The 19,972-nt window shown below is 38.8% G+C and overlaps 1 protein-coding gene across 1 annotated transcript; it reads left to right on the top strand.

Moving 5' to 3' along the window:
* Positions 1-7,209: 7,209 nt before the first annotated feature.
* Positions 7,210-18,904, top strand: dhx33 (DEAH (Asp-Glu-Ala-His) box polypeptide 33). The gene is made up of 12 exons (XM_084730460.1): positions 7,210-7,580; positions 8,859-9,019; positions 9,962-10,189; positions 10,402-10,572; positions 12,886-13,071; positions 13,335-13,446; positions 14,939-15,098; positions 15,282-15,370; positions 15,455-15,582; positions 15,734-15,937; positions 16,370-16,456; positions 18,021-18,904. Exons 1-12 carry the CDS (start codon positions 7,370-7,372, stop codon positions 18,327-18,329), a joined length of 2,046 nt encoding a protein of 681 aa, XP_084586586.1. The 5' UTR covers positions 7,210-7,369; the 3' UTR covers positions 18,330-18,904.
* Positions 18,905-19,972: the final 1,068 nt, after the last annotated feature.

The raw sequence follows: 19,972 nt of genomic DNA, 5'->3' as shown, positions 1-19,972 counted from the left end.
TATTCGTCATGGCTGCCTTCAGTTGGCAGGTCGAGAGCAGGTCAGAGACCTTGGCTGGTCAGACCAGCTGACTCCTTGTTGGCTCCCGCCACACATGAACAGGATAAAATGATTGAATTATAAGCTTCTCTACAGTTTTCACATGGCAAATGACTTTCAAAGCCTTTTATAGACGCTCCTTGTACAGCAATTGTGAGTGAGAAAACAGCTTTTTGAGCCAGCATGCCTCCCATGATGACTATGCAAGTTGCAATACCTTGTGCGGCCACTATGCCAATATTTGTTCCACAGCCACGTTCCATACCTGGGGACTTGCATTCACCTCATCATTGAAATTCACAGCAGGCATTTTTTGCACTGGCAGGTTTCTCCTGTCCTCTGCTGGACACCTTTCTCTTTGTTTTCAGTGTTGTGGTTTGATTTTACAGGTATACTATGCAGAATTTGTCATTTTGGTGTTTGTAAAGACACCATTCAAAGTTGGCCCTTTCTCCCCGACTCAGTGAGTGAGCGAACCCATACACAGAAGTACCAGAATAAGAAAACAATGTCCCCGCATGGTATCCAGAAGGAATTTTAAACACTGTGATGAGCAAACTTTTTTGAAAGATCTCCTGGCATGTGATATTCATGGCACTGCTAAAATCTCAGATGTTGAACTAGCTCTTGACCACTTCTGTAAATCATTCAACTCAATAGTCAATAAGCATGCACCTTTTAAAAATTATAGAATACAGAATAGGTCAAGCCCCTGGGTTTCGTCAGAAGATTCTTCCTTGATTAAGGAGAGAAATTAAGCTTGGACTCTGGCCAGACGTACTGGGGACCCTAGACATTTACTTGCTTTCAGACAGCTTAGAAACAAATGTACATCTGTGATAAGAAAGGCTAAGTCGGATTATTATTTTAATCTAATTCCAAAATCATATTCAAATCCAGCAAATTTCTGGAAGGCAGTAAATACTCTTAACCGCAAGTCCTCCATCTCATTCCCCCCTCTCACCACAGAAAATGGGTCTTCTATATCAGATCATACAGAGATTTGTGTAGCTTTTAATGAACATTTTGCAGCTGTTGGTAACCTGTTTGATGAAACCTATACAGGTCCACCACTGTCTGCTATTGATCCCATCACCCCTATTATGACAACTCCTTGTTTTTCATTGCGGCCTTTCTCTACTGATGAAGTGGCCAACGCGCTCTGGTCTATGGATCCTAAAATGTCTGTCGGAGAGGACAAACTTGACCCCTTCTTTTTAAAGCTTGCTGTACCAATTGTGGTCACCTACATTACCCATATTTTTAACCTTTCAGTTTCAAACGGTTCAGTCCCTAAGGTTTGGAAGGTCTCTTGTGTAACACCTTTGCATGAAGGCGGTGGAACAGCCAACCTTAAAAATTATAGACCTATTTCTAAATTATCGTGCTTAGAAAAAATATTGGAATCTCTTGTTAATAATCAGCTAAGAGCATTCCTCTCAACACACTGCATTCTCAGCATGCATCAGGTTTTAGGGAAAGACATAGCACTATTACTGCCACTCTTGTTTTAAATGACATCATAACAGCTCTAGATAAGAAAAAACATTGTGCAGCTCTTTTTATTGATCTCTCAAAAGCGTTCAATACAGTGGATCATACATTGCTCCTAAAAAGACTTCGTAGTCTTGGATTTGATGAATTGGCTCTTAAATGGTTTCAGAGTTACCTCAGTGACAGGCAGCAGTGTGTTTCTATTTGTAATGTTAAATCTGAATTTATCCAAATAGCAAAAGGTGTCCCGCAAGGCTCAATTCTGGGGCCTGTTCTGTTTTCGATTTACATCAATGATATTACCTCAGTTGCCTCTGGGCGTAATATTCATCTTTATGCAGATGACACTGTTTTGTATTGTATTGCCAATGATGCACACTCAGCCATAAAATCCCTCCAACACTGCTTTTCTGATGTCCAAGTTGCACTCAATAATCATAAATTGGTTCTCAGTGCTGGCAAAACTGAATTCATGTTGTTCACCAGATCAAAAAATAGTATCCATGACAACCTCATCATTTCTACCAGATATGGTACAAATATTTAAAGGGTCACTGTGTATAAGTACCTTGGTATTTGGTTAGATGATAAATTAACCTTTAAACATCATATTTCTAAGATGGCGAATTCTTTATGAATTAAAATTGGGTTCTTTTACAGAAATAGACTCTCCTTTCTGCTGCATTGTAGGAAGATGCTTGTTGAGGAAACGTTTTTATCTGTGTTGGACTATTGTGATATTTTGTACATGCATGACTCTGCTGCAACTCTTAAGCCCCTGGACTCTGTTTATCACTCTGCATTAAGATTCATCACTGGCCATAGCTATAACACCCATCATTGTTACTTGTATTCTAAGGTTGGGTGGCCCTCTCTTGCTGTAAGACGTGAAAGACACTGGGTTTTAATTTATAAAGTTCTTATTGGTCTTTTACCTTCTTATATCAGTTCCATGCTTTCTTTTAATGTGGGTTCTTATCGGACTCGGTCCAGTGATTGGATTACACTGCTGGTGCCAGTTGTTTTTACCGAACTTGGAAAATCTAGTTTCTCATATTGTGCACCTGCAACGTGGAACAACATGCAGAACCATTTAAAGCTTTCATCTTTTTTATCCATAGGGCAATTTAAATCTTAAACCTTAACTGTTTCACATTTTACCTCTAGGTGTTCCTGTTTTACCTGATTGTGTTTTACATTTTAACTATTTAATTCATTATTGATGCTTTAATTCATTAATATTTTTTTATTTTTATTGCAGTTGTATTTTGTGTTTTTTAATTGTGGTTGTCACTCTTACATAAGTTTCTCTTTGGCTTTAAATGTCTATGTGCTTTTATTTTCTATTGTTTTACTCGGCTACATTGTAAATAAGGTCCCTACCTCAATGTATTCCCGAGTATAAATAAAGGTTGAATGAATTTCCATTACAACAGTGCTTCCCACTTGAAGGTGGATCTAGATTAGCCCTTAATTTCTTCACAATAAAAGTCCACTGTTGTTTCGCCATTTAAAAATGAAGCAGCACAAACAGGAAACGTTGTCATTCAGAGGGGTTTCATCAGCTTTAACTTAATATGACTCCGACAGAGCTGAAAGCAAATGTGAAATGGTTAAAAAATGCAGATACCTGAAAGTACAAACAGCGACACAGGAGAGAAACTATATGTCAAACCAAAGAGATTCAGTTAGAAGCTACAAAAGCACTGACAGTTCAACAAAAAGAGAAGACGTCCATCACAGGTGCAGCTCGGCGTGATAAAAGTGGCAATGGAAATGCAAATCAGCACAGCATGGTTTGACTGGTGCGGCCACAAGTGCCAGTGGAGCCTCGAGAGAGAGATAGAGAGAGAGAATGAAGAGAGGGAATAGTCAGAACAAAGCAGGGAATCATAGAAATTAATCTTAATTTTCTGATTATTTCACAGTAGTTAGTGTGTGTGTGTGTGTGTGTGTGTGTGTGTGTGTGTGTGTGTGTGTGTGTGTGTGTAGCTCAGCCCTGTAGCACAGACCTGCAGCTCTTTATGTATCCATGACATAGACAGAGAGCAGAGGACAGAGAGACACAGACAGCAATGTAACCTGGTTGCTATGGTTTATTATGAGCCACTTTTACACAGAAATCCCACAATATTGCTGGAATGAAGGCTCAATTCAACACAACCTGTGTGTTTTTACACTCATCCAAGCCATGCCAACACAAAGCCTCAGTGTACATACAGTGTGCTGGTGCTGTAGTTGACAAATAGGTGGAATTCAAAGATTACAGTCACAAACTGCAGTGAACATGTAACTCGATAGCATCCTGTCCCACTGTGCCGGCTTACACAGACATTTACACAGACGTCACCTCAGCTCTTTACCACCTTCCCTGGTGGATCAGATGTAGAACAAAAATGCCCATGTCCATATCTTTTATGCAGACATAAGGTGGAATAACGCCTCAATAATCCCACCTTATACAGGCTGTGTAAAACGTATGAGTACAGAGTTCTGACCTGACACAGTGTGTGTTGTTATTGTCTAGGGGCTACAAAAGACTTTGCATTCAGACACCACCAGTGTGTCATAAGCATTGGGGATTATATACATTGTTTTCAGGGTTACTTCAAAAATGTATTCTGATACAGTTACAGTTACTTACCTCAAAACTGTGGTTACTAATCTATTCCAAGTAGTACAATATCAAAGTAATATAACTTGATTAACTGCATTGCATTTTTATTACCTTGTTACTACATATGTTCATGCTGTTTAGCCTATTATTTTTGATGCTTGTTGTTAAGTTTATTAATTGTTCAGATATTCCTTCATTATGTACAAGTGCTAGTTTAGATATATATTGGTAATATTTAAATGTTGATGTTAAGTAGCTTTGCACACATCACACATCAAACAAACTTAAAGTAAACTACCATGAACATATTGTTTGGCTTGTGTTTTTACCAACACACATGCTGGTCACCAGCATCTCCACCTACAGTCCCAAAATATTTTTCAGCGTTATAGACAGGTTAGGCAGCTAACTGGATTTATATGTTGCTAACATTATGATTGGTCCAACATATAATGTTTCTTTAAATTAGAGGATGTGGTCTTGGATGATGACAGTATTTTCACAGCTGAGGACAGAACTGTTGCTGCACTGATTTGTTCCTCTTTTCTGATTTAAAGACAAAATGATGTTCAACTTCCACCCAGTGAAGAATGTTTTTTCACTTGAAGTCATTATAATGAATTGGAAACTGTGAGATTGGCTGGTTTTACTGACACCAGAGTGCAGTTGTGGGACTCGTCAAGTGTTATTAAGTGTGTGTACTGTGCATGGTAGTCAATTATTCTTTATTTAAAAATGTGTTTCAGAACTGTAATGCTGCTAAATAATCCCCACCTTTACTAAATGTAACTGTAGTCTGATTATATCATTTTTCTCTGTAACTGTAATGGAATACTTACCTTTTTTTCAATCCTGATTACATAATCCTGTTACATGTCATCTGTTACTCTCCAAGCTTGATTGTTTTGAAGGAAATCCTGCTTAGTGTACCTTTAATGTGGCAATGAATATTCATGTCACAATAAATTTTGATTCATTCAGTTTTTGATGAAAAAAAGCTAAATAATTATATATTTGCTATATTATATTTATATTAAAATTGCATATGTAAAAAGTAAATACATGGCATATGACTTTATTTCAGTATGTAATCCGTTTTTGTTAAAGCATTTTAAATGTCCATACAGACTGGTTGAGAGGAAATGAGCAATATTTCAGAGGAAATAAATTTGGGTGTTTCAAAACCAAGAGATTTGATCCTAGGATACGGATTTGGAAATCTAATCCTCCCCAGAGTCCAGATTAAATGTTATTTCGGGTATTTCAAAACTCCAAGGTGGAAATCAGGATGATTTTATGCCAAAAATCAGGATTATCCTGGTCCAACTGGATCAATTCAGCATGGATTCAAGGTGGGTGTGGAGTTATGTGGGGTTCATGAGATGTATTTAATCATTCTTCTATTCATTTCTTGCATATAAAATAGGGCCACACAGTTAATTAATTGTAGAAATCGCAATATGGCTTTTGGCATTTTCAAATTGCAGGAGAAGCAATATCTGTTAAAGACAAAATGAGTGAGAAAACCTTTAAATGAATGAATATGGTGAGACAGAGATGTCCCATCCTACACATCAGATTCTACAGACTTAAAAAAACATCTTTGTTTGGTACAGATTCCTACAAAAAAAAAAAAAAAAATCACACTATAGTCATTTTAACATGTTTTTCAATCAATATAAGAATAATGATGTAAAAATGACTATTACCTCTAATATTGCAAATCATATCACAATTGCAATATCGGTCAAAATATTCGCAATTAGATAATTTTTCAAAATCGTTCAGCCCTAATATTAAAGTAAAACAGACCATGCCAAAACAACATCCATTCCAAATTAAATAATTGACCAACAAACAACATTTTCAATTAGAACACCAAAAAAAGAAACTCCAAGTTATTGTTGTATAAAAACTGGTAGGTGCAAAAAGAAGAATTTCACATTTCCTCCTCAGAAAGTGCAACATAACTCTCACCTGCATCATGCTTAAAGGAGGCAAGGTTCCTCATTCCAGTGGAAGCCCCAAGTACATCATCAGTCCCTCCAGGATTTCAGGAGCTTTTTGGGGGATTGTTGTGGTCTAAAACGCCTGATTTCACTGCAGCTTTTCTTAAAAATTCTGATGCATGGTGCAATGTTTTTAGGCAACCAAATGAAAATTGCTAAAAAAAAAAGTTGAGATTTTTTGTATAATTCATTAAAAATCAAAGGCAACTTGCTCCTGGAAGAACAAAACCACACTGTTCTGAGTGTTCTCAGTAACTTTACCAAAAATGCCCTTGATTATGAAAATTCTAACAAAATCTCTATTTGTAAATGAAGAAGTGCAGTTTGGAGCTCTAACTCGCATCACACATCTTGTGTTATTTTTTAGTACCCATGCCAAAATAAAAAAAAACAAAAATACAAAACAAAACAAATAAATAATAATTCATAAAACACAGTCAGTTCATTGAGACATCCATGTATGACATTTGTGCATGGGACTTTGCGATTGGTGGATCTCATGGGAAGCAACGACGATTGGTCAAGCTTGCAGAAAAGTTGCAGTGATTAGGAAAAATTGCAAGGTTGTTCAGAATTCACAGGAATTGGTTGAATGTGTGTTAAATGCAACATCACAGCTTCCTGGAGGGACTGATATGTACAGAATTGTTATTACACCGTTATATATGATTATAGCTCGTTAGATTTTTTTGTACATAATGTTACATCCATTCTTGGATTCTAGTCATCGTTTATTTTCCATATGTTGCAGTTTCATTTATTGCTGTAACATATTATAGATAAGGCAATCCAAAGACTGTATAAGTAGTTTCTGTATCTGGATCAGAATAATTCCATCTGAAACTTCTTTTAAAAACCAGGACAAAACCTGCAAGATCAATTTCATCCAGCATACCAAAAAAAGGATGAAAAGACTGGTAATCTGATCTAGACTAAAGTTTTGAAATACTGGTCCTAAGACAAGCAGTATCTGAGTGAACCTGACAGTCCGTACTCGGGTAATAACAGTCAACTTCACCTCTGACGTCAAACATCTGCGCCGAAGTTTACCACGTGGGGACGTTTTTGCAGAGGTAGCAAAACATCCGCAGTGACGCTCGCCTGTCTGTCAGTGAGAAGGAAAAAAAACTTTTTTGTTTCTTTTGGACATTAAAAGAAGCTAAAGAAAGAGTCGCAAAGCTTCCGCTACCAGGGACACTTTTTCCAGACCATGCCCCACGACCCCGACCCTCCTCCGGCCAAAAAATTCAAGCCGGGGTCTGTTTTCTTCCGTCTCGATAAGAATAAGCCTGGAATGCTGCTGCCTAGAAAGGGAAATGCAACCACTCCGATAGACGTCCAGAGGAAACAGCTTCCCATCTACCAGGCCAAACCTCAGCTGCTCAACCAACTGAGACAGCTGCACAATGCTATCCTCATAGGTAACACGCTCTCTGCTGCTGTTAGCTAACGCTGCTACAACGTTAGCCGCTGTTGTGCTACTCAGTTAAAGGGAACATCCGCTGAAAACGAATTGTGTGAGCTCTGTAGTATTGCACAGCTCAGTTTTTATAACTTTATTTTTATTCATTTATGACAGAAAACACAACAGACAGGGTTTAGAGAAATGACTGACATGTAAAATAAAGATAAAATTAATCTGTCTTACATTGCAGCATTCAAGTATGTAGGTCCTCTGTGTCCACGATTGCCCTTTAAAATCTTCTTTTTCTCTTTTTATGATCCAGAACTTTGATTTGTGCAAACCTTGAATATTTCCTAAGGAGGAAGTCAAGTCCATTCTGTTGGTACTACAGCTGCAATGATTAATTGAATAATTGATTATTAAAATAATTGCCAACTACTGAACTGATTAATCAGTTTGAGTAATTTTCTAGGAAAATATAGTCAAAGTTCTCTGATCCCAGCTCAATAAATGTGAATACTTTCTGGTTTCTTTACTCCTCTGTGATAGTAAACTGAATATCTCTGGGATGTGGGCAAAGCAAGACATTTTAGGATGTCGTCTTGGGTTTGGGAGACACTGATTGCAATTTTCCATAAATTTCAGATATTTTATAGATCAACTAATAACTGATTGTTTTAAAAAATAATAGACAGATTAATGGATGATGAACATAATTGTTAGTTGCAGCCCTAGTTGGTACAAAAGTAAAATACAGGCGAAAATAAGACAAATTTCTTCAAGCAAAAGTATGCAAAGAAATCACTTCAGATTCAAACAGGACCTCATTTTTTCAACTATTTTTTGGTTGCTTGTCTCAGAGAAAAAGCCAATGATTTAATAACATAAATTTCTTTCTATTAACTCAGGGATTGAAGAGACTCTTCACTCAGCCATTTTCTGGTTATTACATTTTTACTACCTGCTTGTAGTATTTGTAACAAGTATCTGTCCTGTTTTTTCAGCCCACTTGGTACATTTCCTAAATGTATAACACTGAAATTAAAACTGAGCTCTGGGCTGATTATAAATCTGATAGGTGTACAGCTTAGTTTTAATTTGTAGATGTTAACTAATCTCTTTTATATATTCACAGTAGTAAACTCTATTCAAGTGACTGAGTTATTTTTTCAGTGTAAATAAAAGAGTGGTATCTGGGTGAACATTTTGCTCATACCAGTCATTTCTGCTCTGCATGTTAACAGTGCAGTACCCGAACTGTGTCTAACTTGTCCCATTGTCTCTCATTCATCAGGGGAGACCGGCTCTGGGAAGACCACTCAGATCCCCCAGTACCTGTATGAGGCAGGTATCGGTCGTCAGGGCATCGTCGCCATCACTCAGCCCCGTCGAGTCGCTGCGATCTCACTGGCAGGGAGGGTGGCAGAGGAGAAGAGGACTCAGCTGGGCAAACTGGTAGGCACAATAGAAGGTTTCCCTCATATCTGGTTAGTTTGTTCATTAAAATCTAGGCTTAAAAGAGCCCTGTGGAGTTTTCTTCTATAGAAACAAAAGTTTACTTTCACTTTTATTCAGCAAAACTCATGCTTTGTATCACTGAGGACAAACAACTGTGATGAATACATTTTCTTCTTCAGCGAACATTTGCATAGCAATTTTTAAAAAAATAATTTCAAATGGCACCCGACCAATACTGGATTTTTGGAGTGAACGGAAGCAGTAAACTTTGACTGGGACTTTTAATAATTATATAAAGGGCTCCACAGTGTGTGACTGAAATTGCGACATGCAGTACTATTATTGTGAATGATCATTTTTGCATTACAATTTTAAGTTTTACTGGGTAAAAAAAACTCTTTTGAAATCATGATCACAGGATATTTGTTGGAATCTGTACAAAACACACATTTTCTTACATGTGGAGAACAAGATTTTTAGGTCATGACATCACTACAGTAACTCATTATAATGCTGTTTTCTCACATTTTTCCTTCAAAGAAATTGCAGTTTGGTTCTGTGATTTTGACATTGCACCATATTGTAACTCTTGTTACAGTCCGTAGCTTAAATGCTGCTATCAGCTGTCTTTCTAAGACTCCCCCTCACAGCCCACTCATATCATCTCTTCGACCGCGAGTGAGAAAACACAACTGTTACTGGTGTATCATTATCATCAGCATCATTCCATGTTGTGGAAAATGGGTATTGGAATGAAATCAGTATTAAAATCGTTTTGAAATATTTGGAATTGATATTTACCGAAAAATCAATATTTCTGACAACACTTAACTTTGTACTATTTTGTGATGGACATTTGTAATGATGTAGTGATGTCAGTACTGCATCTGGTGAAGTATTACTGTACTATTTGTAATAAATCAACAAACTTCTTTTCAGGTTGGTTACACAGTGCGTTTTGAAGATGTTACCTCCTCTGAGACAAAGCTGAAGTTCATGACAGATGGCATGCTCCTGCGTGAGGCCATCGGAGACCCCTTGCTGCTGCGCTACACGGTGGTGGTCCTGGATGAAGCTCACGAGCGCACCGTGCACACCGACGTGCTGTTCGGCGTGGTTAAGACCGCTCAGCGCAGACGCAGAGAACTTAATAAGATTCCCCTGAAGGTAGGAGGACGGTTCAAGTGTCCTGGCTTTAATAAGATATTAGACTTTCAGAGAAAACACTGGGCTAATCCTTTCGCTGAGATAAAACACCTGCGCTACATTTATTTCTATAAGCTCATTTTCTGCCTCTGCTTTGTTGACCTGTTTAAGCATCTCTGTATATTCACCCACATCCCAAAGTGCAGCTTGTTCCTCTTGTGTAACCTGCACAGGTCATAGTGATGTCAGCCACCATGGATGTGGATTTGTTCTCCGAGTACTTCAACAAGTCACCTGTGCTCTACCTGGAGGGCCGGCAGCATCCCATTCAGATCTACTACACCAAGCAGCCGCAGTCAGACTATCTGCAGGCTGCGCTCGTCTCTGTCTTCCAGATCCATCAGGTAATCTGCAAGATTTACCCTCGAGTGGGGAGGAAAGTCTTATTCATTGCTTCAGTGTGTTAGTGATGTTTGTTATTATGAGTCTGACAACATTATGGAAAGGATCACTACAGAGATATTTACCCCAGCCAGGTGTAAACCAGGAGGGGATCATGTGATTGCCTCCGTGAGTGAGTGAGTGAGTGAGTGAGTGAGTGAGTGAGTGAGTGAGTGAGTGAGTGAGTGATCGATCACTGGACCTACATCATGTCCACAGCCAATCTCAAATACTACTGGACTGTTCAGCCTATTTTTTTGTGCACATTGATGACTGTCTGCTGAAGGATGTCTGTGATTTAAAATTAGACATTATGTTTAGGTCATTCCATTTTTGTGAACATGATCACTCAAGAACACCTTGAGGGAACTTCTTCAAACTTGACACAAATGTTCACTTGGGCTCAAAGATGAACTAGTTATATTTTGGTGGTCAAAGGCCAAGGTCACAGTGACCTCAATAAATACATTTTTGGCCATTAACTCATGACCGTGCTAATTCTGAGAAAATTACACACAAATATCTATAATATCTATCTATATAGAGAATGAAATGATGAATGGTGACATTTTATATCCAAAAAATCTGCACTCCTTTTTGTTTGACTGTAAACAGATGCAGTACCACATCATCAGTAGCTTTACTTCTGTGGTAAAAACAAAACAAAACACCAAAAGTCACACAATAACAGGAACAAACTAAGTGATTGATGCAGGGGCAGACCAGAGAGGTAAAATTACTGTTCAGTGAAGTCTGGTTGTTTTGAAAGGAGTGATATAACAGCTGTTCCTGGTGAAACCAAAAGAATCTCATTACTTCCATAATGTCAGATACTTATATAGCAATCTGTGCCTGTCAGTGGTAAAAACAAGCCCTTCTAGCAGACTTACTCTGACGGTGAGCTGTGAGTGTACTGAACAGAGTACAGATCTCTACCAGGCAACCTGAAAAGAATATCTGAATATAAACCCATTGTAATCACCAACATTTTGACCAGTAACTGTAATTTAATTACATATTTTTTCTCAGTAACCAAGTAACTGATCTTTACTACTGTAAGTTCCTCTCCAGCACTGCTAGTATGCTATTTGATATTTGTGTGTACTTTTGTCATAAAGGTCATGATGAATTCTTGAGTTATGGCCCAAAAAATGTTTTTTGAGATCCCAGCTCACAACTTATCCCTGAGTCCAAGTGAACATTTTTTGACAAGTTAAAAGAAATTCTCTCAAGACATTCTTGAAATCTGATCTGTTCATCCTTGAGTCCAAATGGACATTTGTAGCAAATTTAAAGAAACTCCCAACAAGCATTTCTGAGAGTGAGACGCACATGAGGTCACAGAAGTTTGAACACAAAACTTTATAGTTCATAGGGGGACAGAGGACAGAGGGCTGATAGAGGGCTAAACATTATGATGTCACAATGAAGTTGACCTTTGAAATTTTGGACATAAAATGTCATCACTTCATCATATTATTCTCTTAGATATTTGTGTATAATTTTATCAAAATTAGCATGAGGTCACTGGAAGCTCTGAGCTTTGACCTCCAAAATCTAACCAGTTCATCTTTGAGTCCAAGTGGTCATTTGTGCCAAGTTTGAAGAAACTCCCTCAGGACATTCCTGAAATGTGGCTAACTACTGTCACCAGCATGGAGCCATAAAGAAAAGCTTTTCAAGGTTTTAGAAAGATTGTTAATCACAGAGGTCTTTTAGTATACAGTCATGGACGTACACAAAAAATGAGGCTAATGGATCCATACTAGAGTGTGGATACTCTTGGGTTCGGTCAGAAAAATGCAACCTGAGCTGCCCTCTAATCCATACGATGGATATGAGATTAGCTACAGACAAACTTCAGGTGGTCACACACATACGCAACTGATCACATGATCCCCTCCGGAAAACTACTGAAATTACCCTTTCAATAAAGATTAAATATGACAATTAACATAAATCTTTGTTGTTATTTGAAAACGTCTAATAAATAAAAGAATCTGGGCAGGGGCAAGTGAAAAAACTGACTTCAGGCAAGTAAATTTCTGACCCACTTGCCCGACTGGTTAAGAAAAAAAAAAACATTGTTGAACCCTGATGTTGAGTCGGTTGTGTTTCCAATTTAAATCACATCTCCCTATAAATAAACTTCCTTTTCTTCAGCATTACTGGAAACACAAACCTGTGAATAAACAGCTCTCCTGCATATTTATTCATGTGCTCCATTGATCCTTCATGACACTGGAACTGAACACGGCCTTGTTGTTTACACACAGGAGGCACCTCCATCCCACGATATCTTAGTCTTCATGACGGGTCAGGAGGAGATCGAGGCTCTGGCCAGGACGTGCCGTGACATCGCGAAGCATCTGCCTGACGGCTGCGGACCCATGGTAGTCATCCCTTTGTACGCGTCGCTGCCCCCAGCACAGCAGCTCAGGGTCTTCCAGCCAGCTCCCAAGGTAAAGACGGCAGCAAACACGCAGGACAAACAGAGTTCAAAGGGTCGTATCTGAGAAAAAATAGACTCATTGTCATCATCTGTGCACTGCTTCTCTCAGCTGTGTTTCTCTTACAGACATGTCTGCCATTATTTTAGCTTTGCTGTTACTTCACAGACAGGAGTACCACATACTAGTGACATGTTTTCTTATCATTGTGAGGCTGCATTAACCAGAGTGTGATTCATTTTCATGCAGAATGCTGTCCTTTCTACCTTTCTCAGGGATGTAGGAAGGTTATCCTCTCCACCAACATCGCTGAGACATCGGTAACAATCTCTGGGATCAAATACGTCATCGACACAGGGATGGTGAAGGCCAAACGTTTCAACCCAGGTTAGATTCACACATCACTCATGTTCTCTTAGTAACTTTAACACGGCATACTATTCTCTCGTCATTAAACACCTAATAATCACTAGTGCCTTTGTTAATCATAAATCAAACCAAAATGTTGTTTTTACTCAAGCACTGTATTTAATTACAGTTTTGAGGTAGTCGAGATGTTCAGATGTTTGAGTTGAGATGTTAAGTGGGGCTGCACAATTCATCAAAATGTTATTGAAATAGCATCTGCCTTACCCAAATCACAGAACCCTTCATTTTTCTTGTAAAGGTAAAATATATAACAGATCAGCATTATAATGAAGTACTGGAGTGCCTTGGCCTCCAGATTTTGTTCTCCAGAGGTACAGACCCCAACAATTGTGACACCACCATGATTTTAATCATTTTGTCAGTGGAAATCAAAGTTGTGGTGCAAAAATGATCATTCCCAGTAATCATCAATGATGTTGTAATTGCAATAAAGAGTCCCATTGTGATTAATTAACCATATTGTGTATCGCAACACCAAAGAGTGATTTTCCCTCCAGATTTCTCAGGTGGTTTCAACTGTTGAAGACCGAAAGAGTTAACTGTGTTTAATACCTCACAAATAAAAGGAAATATTTGAGAAAAGAAGGGGTTTATTTTACAGTAGTGTCCTGCTCACTGTACATGATCCTGCTTGTTACTGTTCATGTACAAAAAAATCAGTGTCTATGATGAGTCTATGATCAGAACTGTGTCCTTAGCAACGGTCTGTTATACAGAAATTCCAGATCTTAGAATACTGTAATTGATCAATCAGAGTCAAGCATTTAACAAAGCCATGTAATAAAATCATAATAATAAAGTTTGTTTGTTTATGGCACTTATCAAAACCAGTTTTACAAAGTGCTTCACACAGAGAACATAATAATAAAATATCCAGTAATGAATGAATAAACAAGAGAGCATAAGGAATAAAAGAGGAATGAAACTTAAAAATCAGACACAAAATACCAAGGGATACAATTTAAAAACAATTTGTGCAGTAAAACTTAAAACAATAAATAGTTAAAATGTCAGAAAATGGTGAAAAATGTCGATCATTGTCTTTGAAAGCAAAAGATGACATCCTCAAATGTCTTGTTTTTTATGCAAAATCCAATATGATGAGGCGATCAATCATTTCAGCTCAATAAAGCAGTGCAAGACACAAGTACAGCACCAGGGATAAATACAGTGTAACTCAATAGTTAAGAATTAAGATTCAAATAAAATGATAAAAAAAAAGCCTTTCCATAAAAATAAGTCTTTAAAGATGGTTTAAAAGAAGATACTGCTGTAGCAAGTCAGATTAGCTGGTTATAACTTTACTCTATTAATTCATTTAATTCTCTAACAAATCCCTAACAATTACATCCTTCAAACTATAACATCAAAAATGCTTCATATTTATATATAACATGAAGACATTGTGTTTTGCTTTTGTCTCATCGTACATGTGCTGTGTGACTCTCAGACAGTGGGCTGGAGGTGCTGGCAGTGCAGAGGGTCTCTAAAGCCCAGGCGTGGCAGCGGGCGGGCCGGGCTGGTAGAGAGGACTCCGGCTCCTGCTATCGACTCTACACCGAGCAGGAATTCGACAATCTCATCCCCATGACTGTGCCTGAGATCCAGAGGTACGGCAGGATGCAGCTTTATTCAAAATGTGTTGATCTGCAGGAAAATCTCCCATGTGTTGATTTATTTAGGTTAGTTTGAGTGAACGGCCTGTTCTTTCCCCGTGTGTGTGTGTGTGTGTGTGTGTGTGTGTGTGTGTGTGTGTGTGTGTGTGTGTGTGTGTGTGTGTGTGTGTGTTGCAGGTGTAACTTGGCGGGTGTAATGCTGCAGCTCATGGCTCTGGGGATTCCAGATGTGATGAATTTTGATTTCATGTCCAAGCCTTCTCCAGGTAAGATGCTGTTCATCACTGTGATCCTCTGGCCATGAAGCAGGGTTGGTAGGTCGTCATAGTAACCTGCTGTGTTTATCCCAGAGGCCGTCCGCTCTGCTGTGGAGCATTTAGAGCTGCTGGGAGCTGTGGAGAAGAAGGAGGGGCAGGTTCTCCTCACTGCTCTGGGAAAGAAGATGGCGAGCTTCCCTCTGGAGCCCAGATATGCCAAGGTACAACATGTTGGGAAAAGTTACACAAATACATCCTGATGCTCTCATTGGATTCTGACAAAAAAAAGCTCACAGCACTACGTTGGTCTCATGCACAACCCAGACAGAATTTTCTGTAACACGTCCCTGCCTTGTTTGCTCTGTTTCACAGACCATCCTGCTGTCCCCCGACTACTCCTGCTCCGAGGAGATTTTGAGCATCGTGTCTCTGCTCTCAGTGGACACTGTACTGTACAACCCTCCTGCCCGGCGGGAAGAGGTGCTCGCTGCACGCAAGAAGTTCACCTCCAGCGAAGGAGACCACATGACGCTGCTCAACATTTACAGGGCATTCAAGAAAGTCAGCGGGAATAAGGTGAGTAAAACTGGATGAGCCGGGGAAGAAAAGCAGAGAAGGAATCCAGAAATCAAATTATGTTGCTGATAGAGCTACAATGATTCATTGATTATCAAGTGATTGTAAAATTAATTGCCAACTATTTTGATAATTGACTAACTGGTTTGAGAAATCTTTTAAAGAAGAAAGTTAGAGTTCTCTGATTTCAGCTTCTTACATGTGAATATTTTCTGGGTTCTTTACTCCTCTGACAGTAAACTGAATATCTTTGGGTTGTGAGTAAAACAAGACATTTGAGGACATCATCTTGGTCTTTCAGAAACTTTTTCACCATTTTCTGACATTTTCCAAAAACAAACATTAATTGAGAAAATAATCAACAGTGAAAATAATGTTTAGTTGCAGCCCTAGTTGCTGAGCTCTTCTCTAACTCTATGTCTGCTTTTAAAGGAGTGGTGTCGGGAGAACTTTGTCAACAGCAGGAACATGGGTCTGGTGAAGGAGGTCCAGGCGCAACTCAAGGATATCTGCCTTAAGGTACACGTCTGAAAATCCCTCTGTGGATGTGAATGTTCTGTGTGGGGCTGGACAGTATCACCTGAAATCAACATCACGTTCACAACATCACCTCTGTACCCAGTAATCAAACATTAATCAGCCCCTTCAGGATGTTTGAGGCTGTTTTTGGAATTGTGGCCCAAAAATACCTGATTTCAAGGCAGCTTTTTTTTTAAAGAATTGCAATGCATCTTGCATTGTTTTTTTTTTTTGTTGTTGTTTTTTGCAATGAAATTGCAGGAGCAAGTGAAAATTTCTAAGGGAAGTTTTTTATAATTCATTAAAATAAAAGGCAACTTGTTCCAGGGAACCAAAACCAAAAATGTGTATTTTACAAAAACTCTACTCCACACAGAAGCAAAATCATTTTTGAGCTCAAACTCAGTCAAAACAGCACAAAGTTATAAAAGTGCACCAAGTACTGATAAATGTCAATAACAACAACAAAGATTGTGTTTTCTTCACTACCAGTGACAAAATAAAAAAAAATAAAAAAAATAAATGCAATAAAATAGTAAATAATAAAACATTTAGTTGGTTCACTGAGATGTAAAACATTTTGGAACATTTTGGTTTTTAACCTGTCAAAACACGAAAAGTCACACAATAACACAAACAAACAAATCAAAGCTGTGTCAGAGCAGAGAGGAAAAATGACTGTTTTTATCAATGGACTCTGGTGTCTTTGAACAGAGCAATATAGTGTCTGTTAATGGTTCAACAAAAAGGCAACATTAAGTCTTTTTTTTTTCCAAAACAGGAAAATTAGGCATCATTTTACAGTCTTTGTAACTATTAAACTAAGTCATATCAGGCCTGGAAGTAACACTTGTTTGGCTGCTATTATCTCATTCCATCAGCAGGATATTTTCTGCTATGTAGTAATATTTTGATAATTACAGTTGTGTAATAGACTACTGCATCTGGAAAAAAACTGCACCAACTTTCATGTGCACACACTACACTGGGTGCTCCCAAAGAGGAAGCACTAATCTGCTATTTTCTAACAGTATATAATTTCATTTGGTAGCGTGTCATGTCGGACAAAGTGTGCTGCTCTGTCATTTGTGCCCACCTCCAGCTGCATTCCTCCAACATCTGAGTCAAAGGCCGGAAACACACTGTTAATTGCTTAATACCGACTTGACTTATTGAGTTCCTGAAGCTGACTTTACTATCTTGAATTCATTCCTCCCACTTGAAAGTACAACAAATCTGAATCAGTAATCTTAAGAACACAGCCAGGCAGTGCTCTGGGTTTGCTGTGTGATTGCCCAGTCCCACTTCTGTGTGCAGACACGATGTACCAAAAAAGTTACTGTGATAGGAAGGTATACAGAAAGTTTTTCAAGCGCTTCATTGTTTATTTGTTGCAAATGTTTAAATTATCTCAGTGAAACAGACAACAGTGTCATTATATTGTTGTAGAAGCTGTCTTGATATCAAGTGTGCCTCATGCCAGAAATAGTTCTGAATAGTAGTTCTCACCAGTGAAGCACCATTTTGAGCAAACAGTCTCATCTTGTTCTGCTTGTTTTACCAGCTGAATCTGAAGCTGGAATCGTGCGGGGCGGACACAGGGAATGTTCGCCGCTGCCTTGCCCACGGGATGTTCGTCAACGCCGCGGAGCTACAACCTGATGGCAGCTACTTAGCTCTGGACACCCACCAGCCCGTGGCCATCCACCCCTCCTCCGTCCTTTTCCAGGGCAAGCCAGCATATGTGGTGTTCAACGAGCTGCTGCACACCTCCCGCTGCTACATGAGAGACCTGTGCCTGGTGGACGCCGACTGGCTGCTGGATGCAGCGCCAGAGTACTTCGGCCGCAAAATCCGAGCCACCAAGAGCTAACAGACGGAGAAACTAGGACTGACTAAAGTCAATCAATGCAAGGACACTTTCCTCAGACCACCCAGTGACAGAAACTGGAAACTGTATTCTCTTCACAGAGCTGAATTTGGATAAAGACACTTATTTCTGTGCAAATCAGAACAGAACATTTTCTGTGTCGTAAACTTCCCTGGATTTCACTACCTCCCAGTTGACAAGCATTTGGCACATGTCACTGCAGCAGAAATCTGCATACTGAGGCCTCACAACTTTGACTTCTTTAAGACTGTCATTCAGATTTTATAAACTGTTTCTTCTGCCTGATACTATTTCATTCTGCCATTTGGCTATCTGTTTCACACCTATAAAAAAGAGCCTTTTTGAGGGTCCATTCATAAGTTCTTTCAACATTTGCATGCATTTTACCAGCACAGATGAACCTCACAGGAGCACAGGTCCTCAGATAAGCAATTTCCTGGGCTGAGATTATTTATCTGCTCATTCTTTCACAAAAATCTAATCAGACTCGATAGAATGCAACTCTACATGTGTTAATTTCACAAAATATTGTACTTAGTTCTTAAGCCACCCACCCACTGTCACTTTGAATAGTAATTAAGAGTTAAAGGGTAACTTATGTATTTTTCATCAACATTATTTTCCTGTTCCCCTGTCTTGACCACAAGCAAGTCTGTTTTTCACTCGCACATCTCCTGCAACAGAAACACATTTTAATCCATGCAGCTGTCTGCACCAGTTCCATACTTTGATCCCAGCTGCATCTGATAGATGTTAATATGACCTGAAGTATTTATTCAGATTTCAACTCTATTTATTCAACAATGTGTGCATAAACGCGAGGCTCCTGCCAAATAAAAAGGCACTGAAAATATTTTAGTCACATTTTGTGATGTGGGGAGAGCAGTGCGCTCAAGAGCTAGAGAGCAGTTCACTCTGCTTCAGTTTGTTATCACTTTACCCAGCAGCTAAGAAACTAGACATGAAAACTTCTTCTGCAGTGTTAATTTGTGGACAAGCTGTACATTTACTGCCACTAGACAGCTTCACTGCTAAACTTAAATTCCTCTGCTCTGCTCACCAGCACTGCACCCACTGGCACGCTTCTTACTTTTTTACTGGTGCTCATCGACACCCTGTGTACACACAATCATTTGCATTGTGTTGATGGAAAATAGATCAGTAATATTCACACATATCTTAGGAAAACTGTACTTTGAAATGCAAGGACAGCACACTTTAGTGTGGTGTGACCCCTGTTGTCACTTGAGTGTGACATTGATGTGACGTTGCAGATGCTAAACTGAGCTGAAATGAGTGAAAAGGATCTCTGCAGAGAGAGACTTTTTTTTTTGAAAGGGCAAGATCCTTTTTGTTTAAACAGAAACAGACTTTCGATGCTTTAAAGGGTTAAAAACTGATACAGCATTTTAAAATTGGTCCAAAATTGAGCAGGAGCTCTGCAGCCGACAGAAGCAAAAAAGTTTGATTGCTTTTTAACCTTTCAAAACACCAAAAGTCACACAATAACACAAACAAACTATACAGTTGTGGCTGTTAGAGCAGAGAGGTGAAATGACTGATTTTGTCAATGGAGTCTGGTGGGTTTGAACACAGTGATGTTGTCTGTTTCTGGTTAAACAAAA

The sequence above is a fragment of the Lutjanus erythropterus genome, chromosome 11 (genome assembly GCF_056507025.1).
Source record: "Lutjanus erythropterus isolate fLutEry1 chromosome 11, fLutEry1.hap2, whole genome shotgun sequence".
In the NCBI taxonomy this organism is placed as follows: domain Eukaryota; kingdom Metazoa; phylum Chordata; class Actinopteri; order Lutjaniformes; family Lutjanidae; genus Lutjanus; species Lutjanus erythropterus.
This window is presented reverse-complemented; position numbering and strand designations above follow the sequence as displayed.

Coding starts and splice junctions, on each gene's coding strand:
- dhx33 (XM_084730460.1), top strand. CDS start 7,370: ATGCCCCACGACCCCGACCCTCCTCCGGCCAAAAAATTCAAGCCGGGG. Junction 9,020..9,961: donor GGACTCAGCTGGGCAAACTG/GTAGGCACAATA, acceptor ACTTCTTTTCAG/GTTGGTTACACAGTGCGTTT. Junction 13,072..13,334: donor TCTTCCAGCCAGCTCCCAAG/GTAAAGACGGCA, acceptor TACCTTTCTCAG/GGATGTAGGAAGGTTATCCT.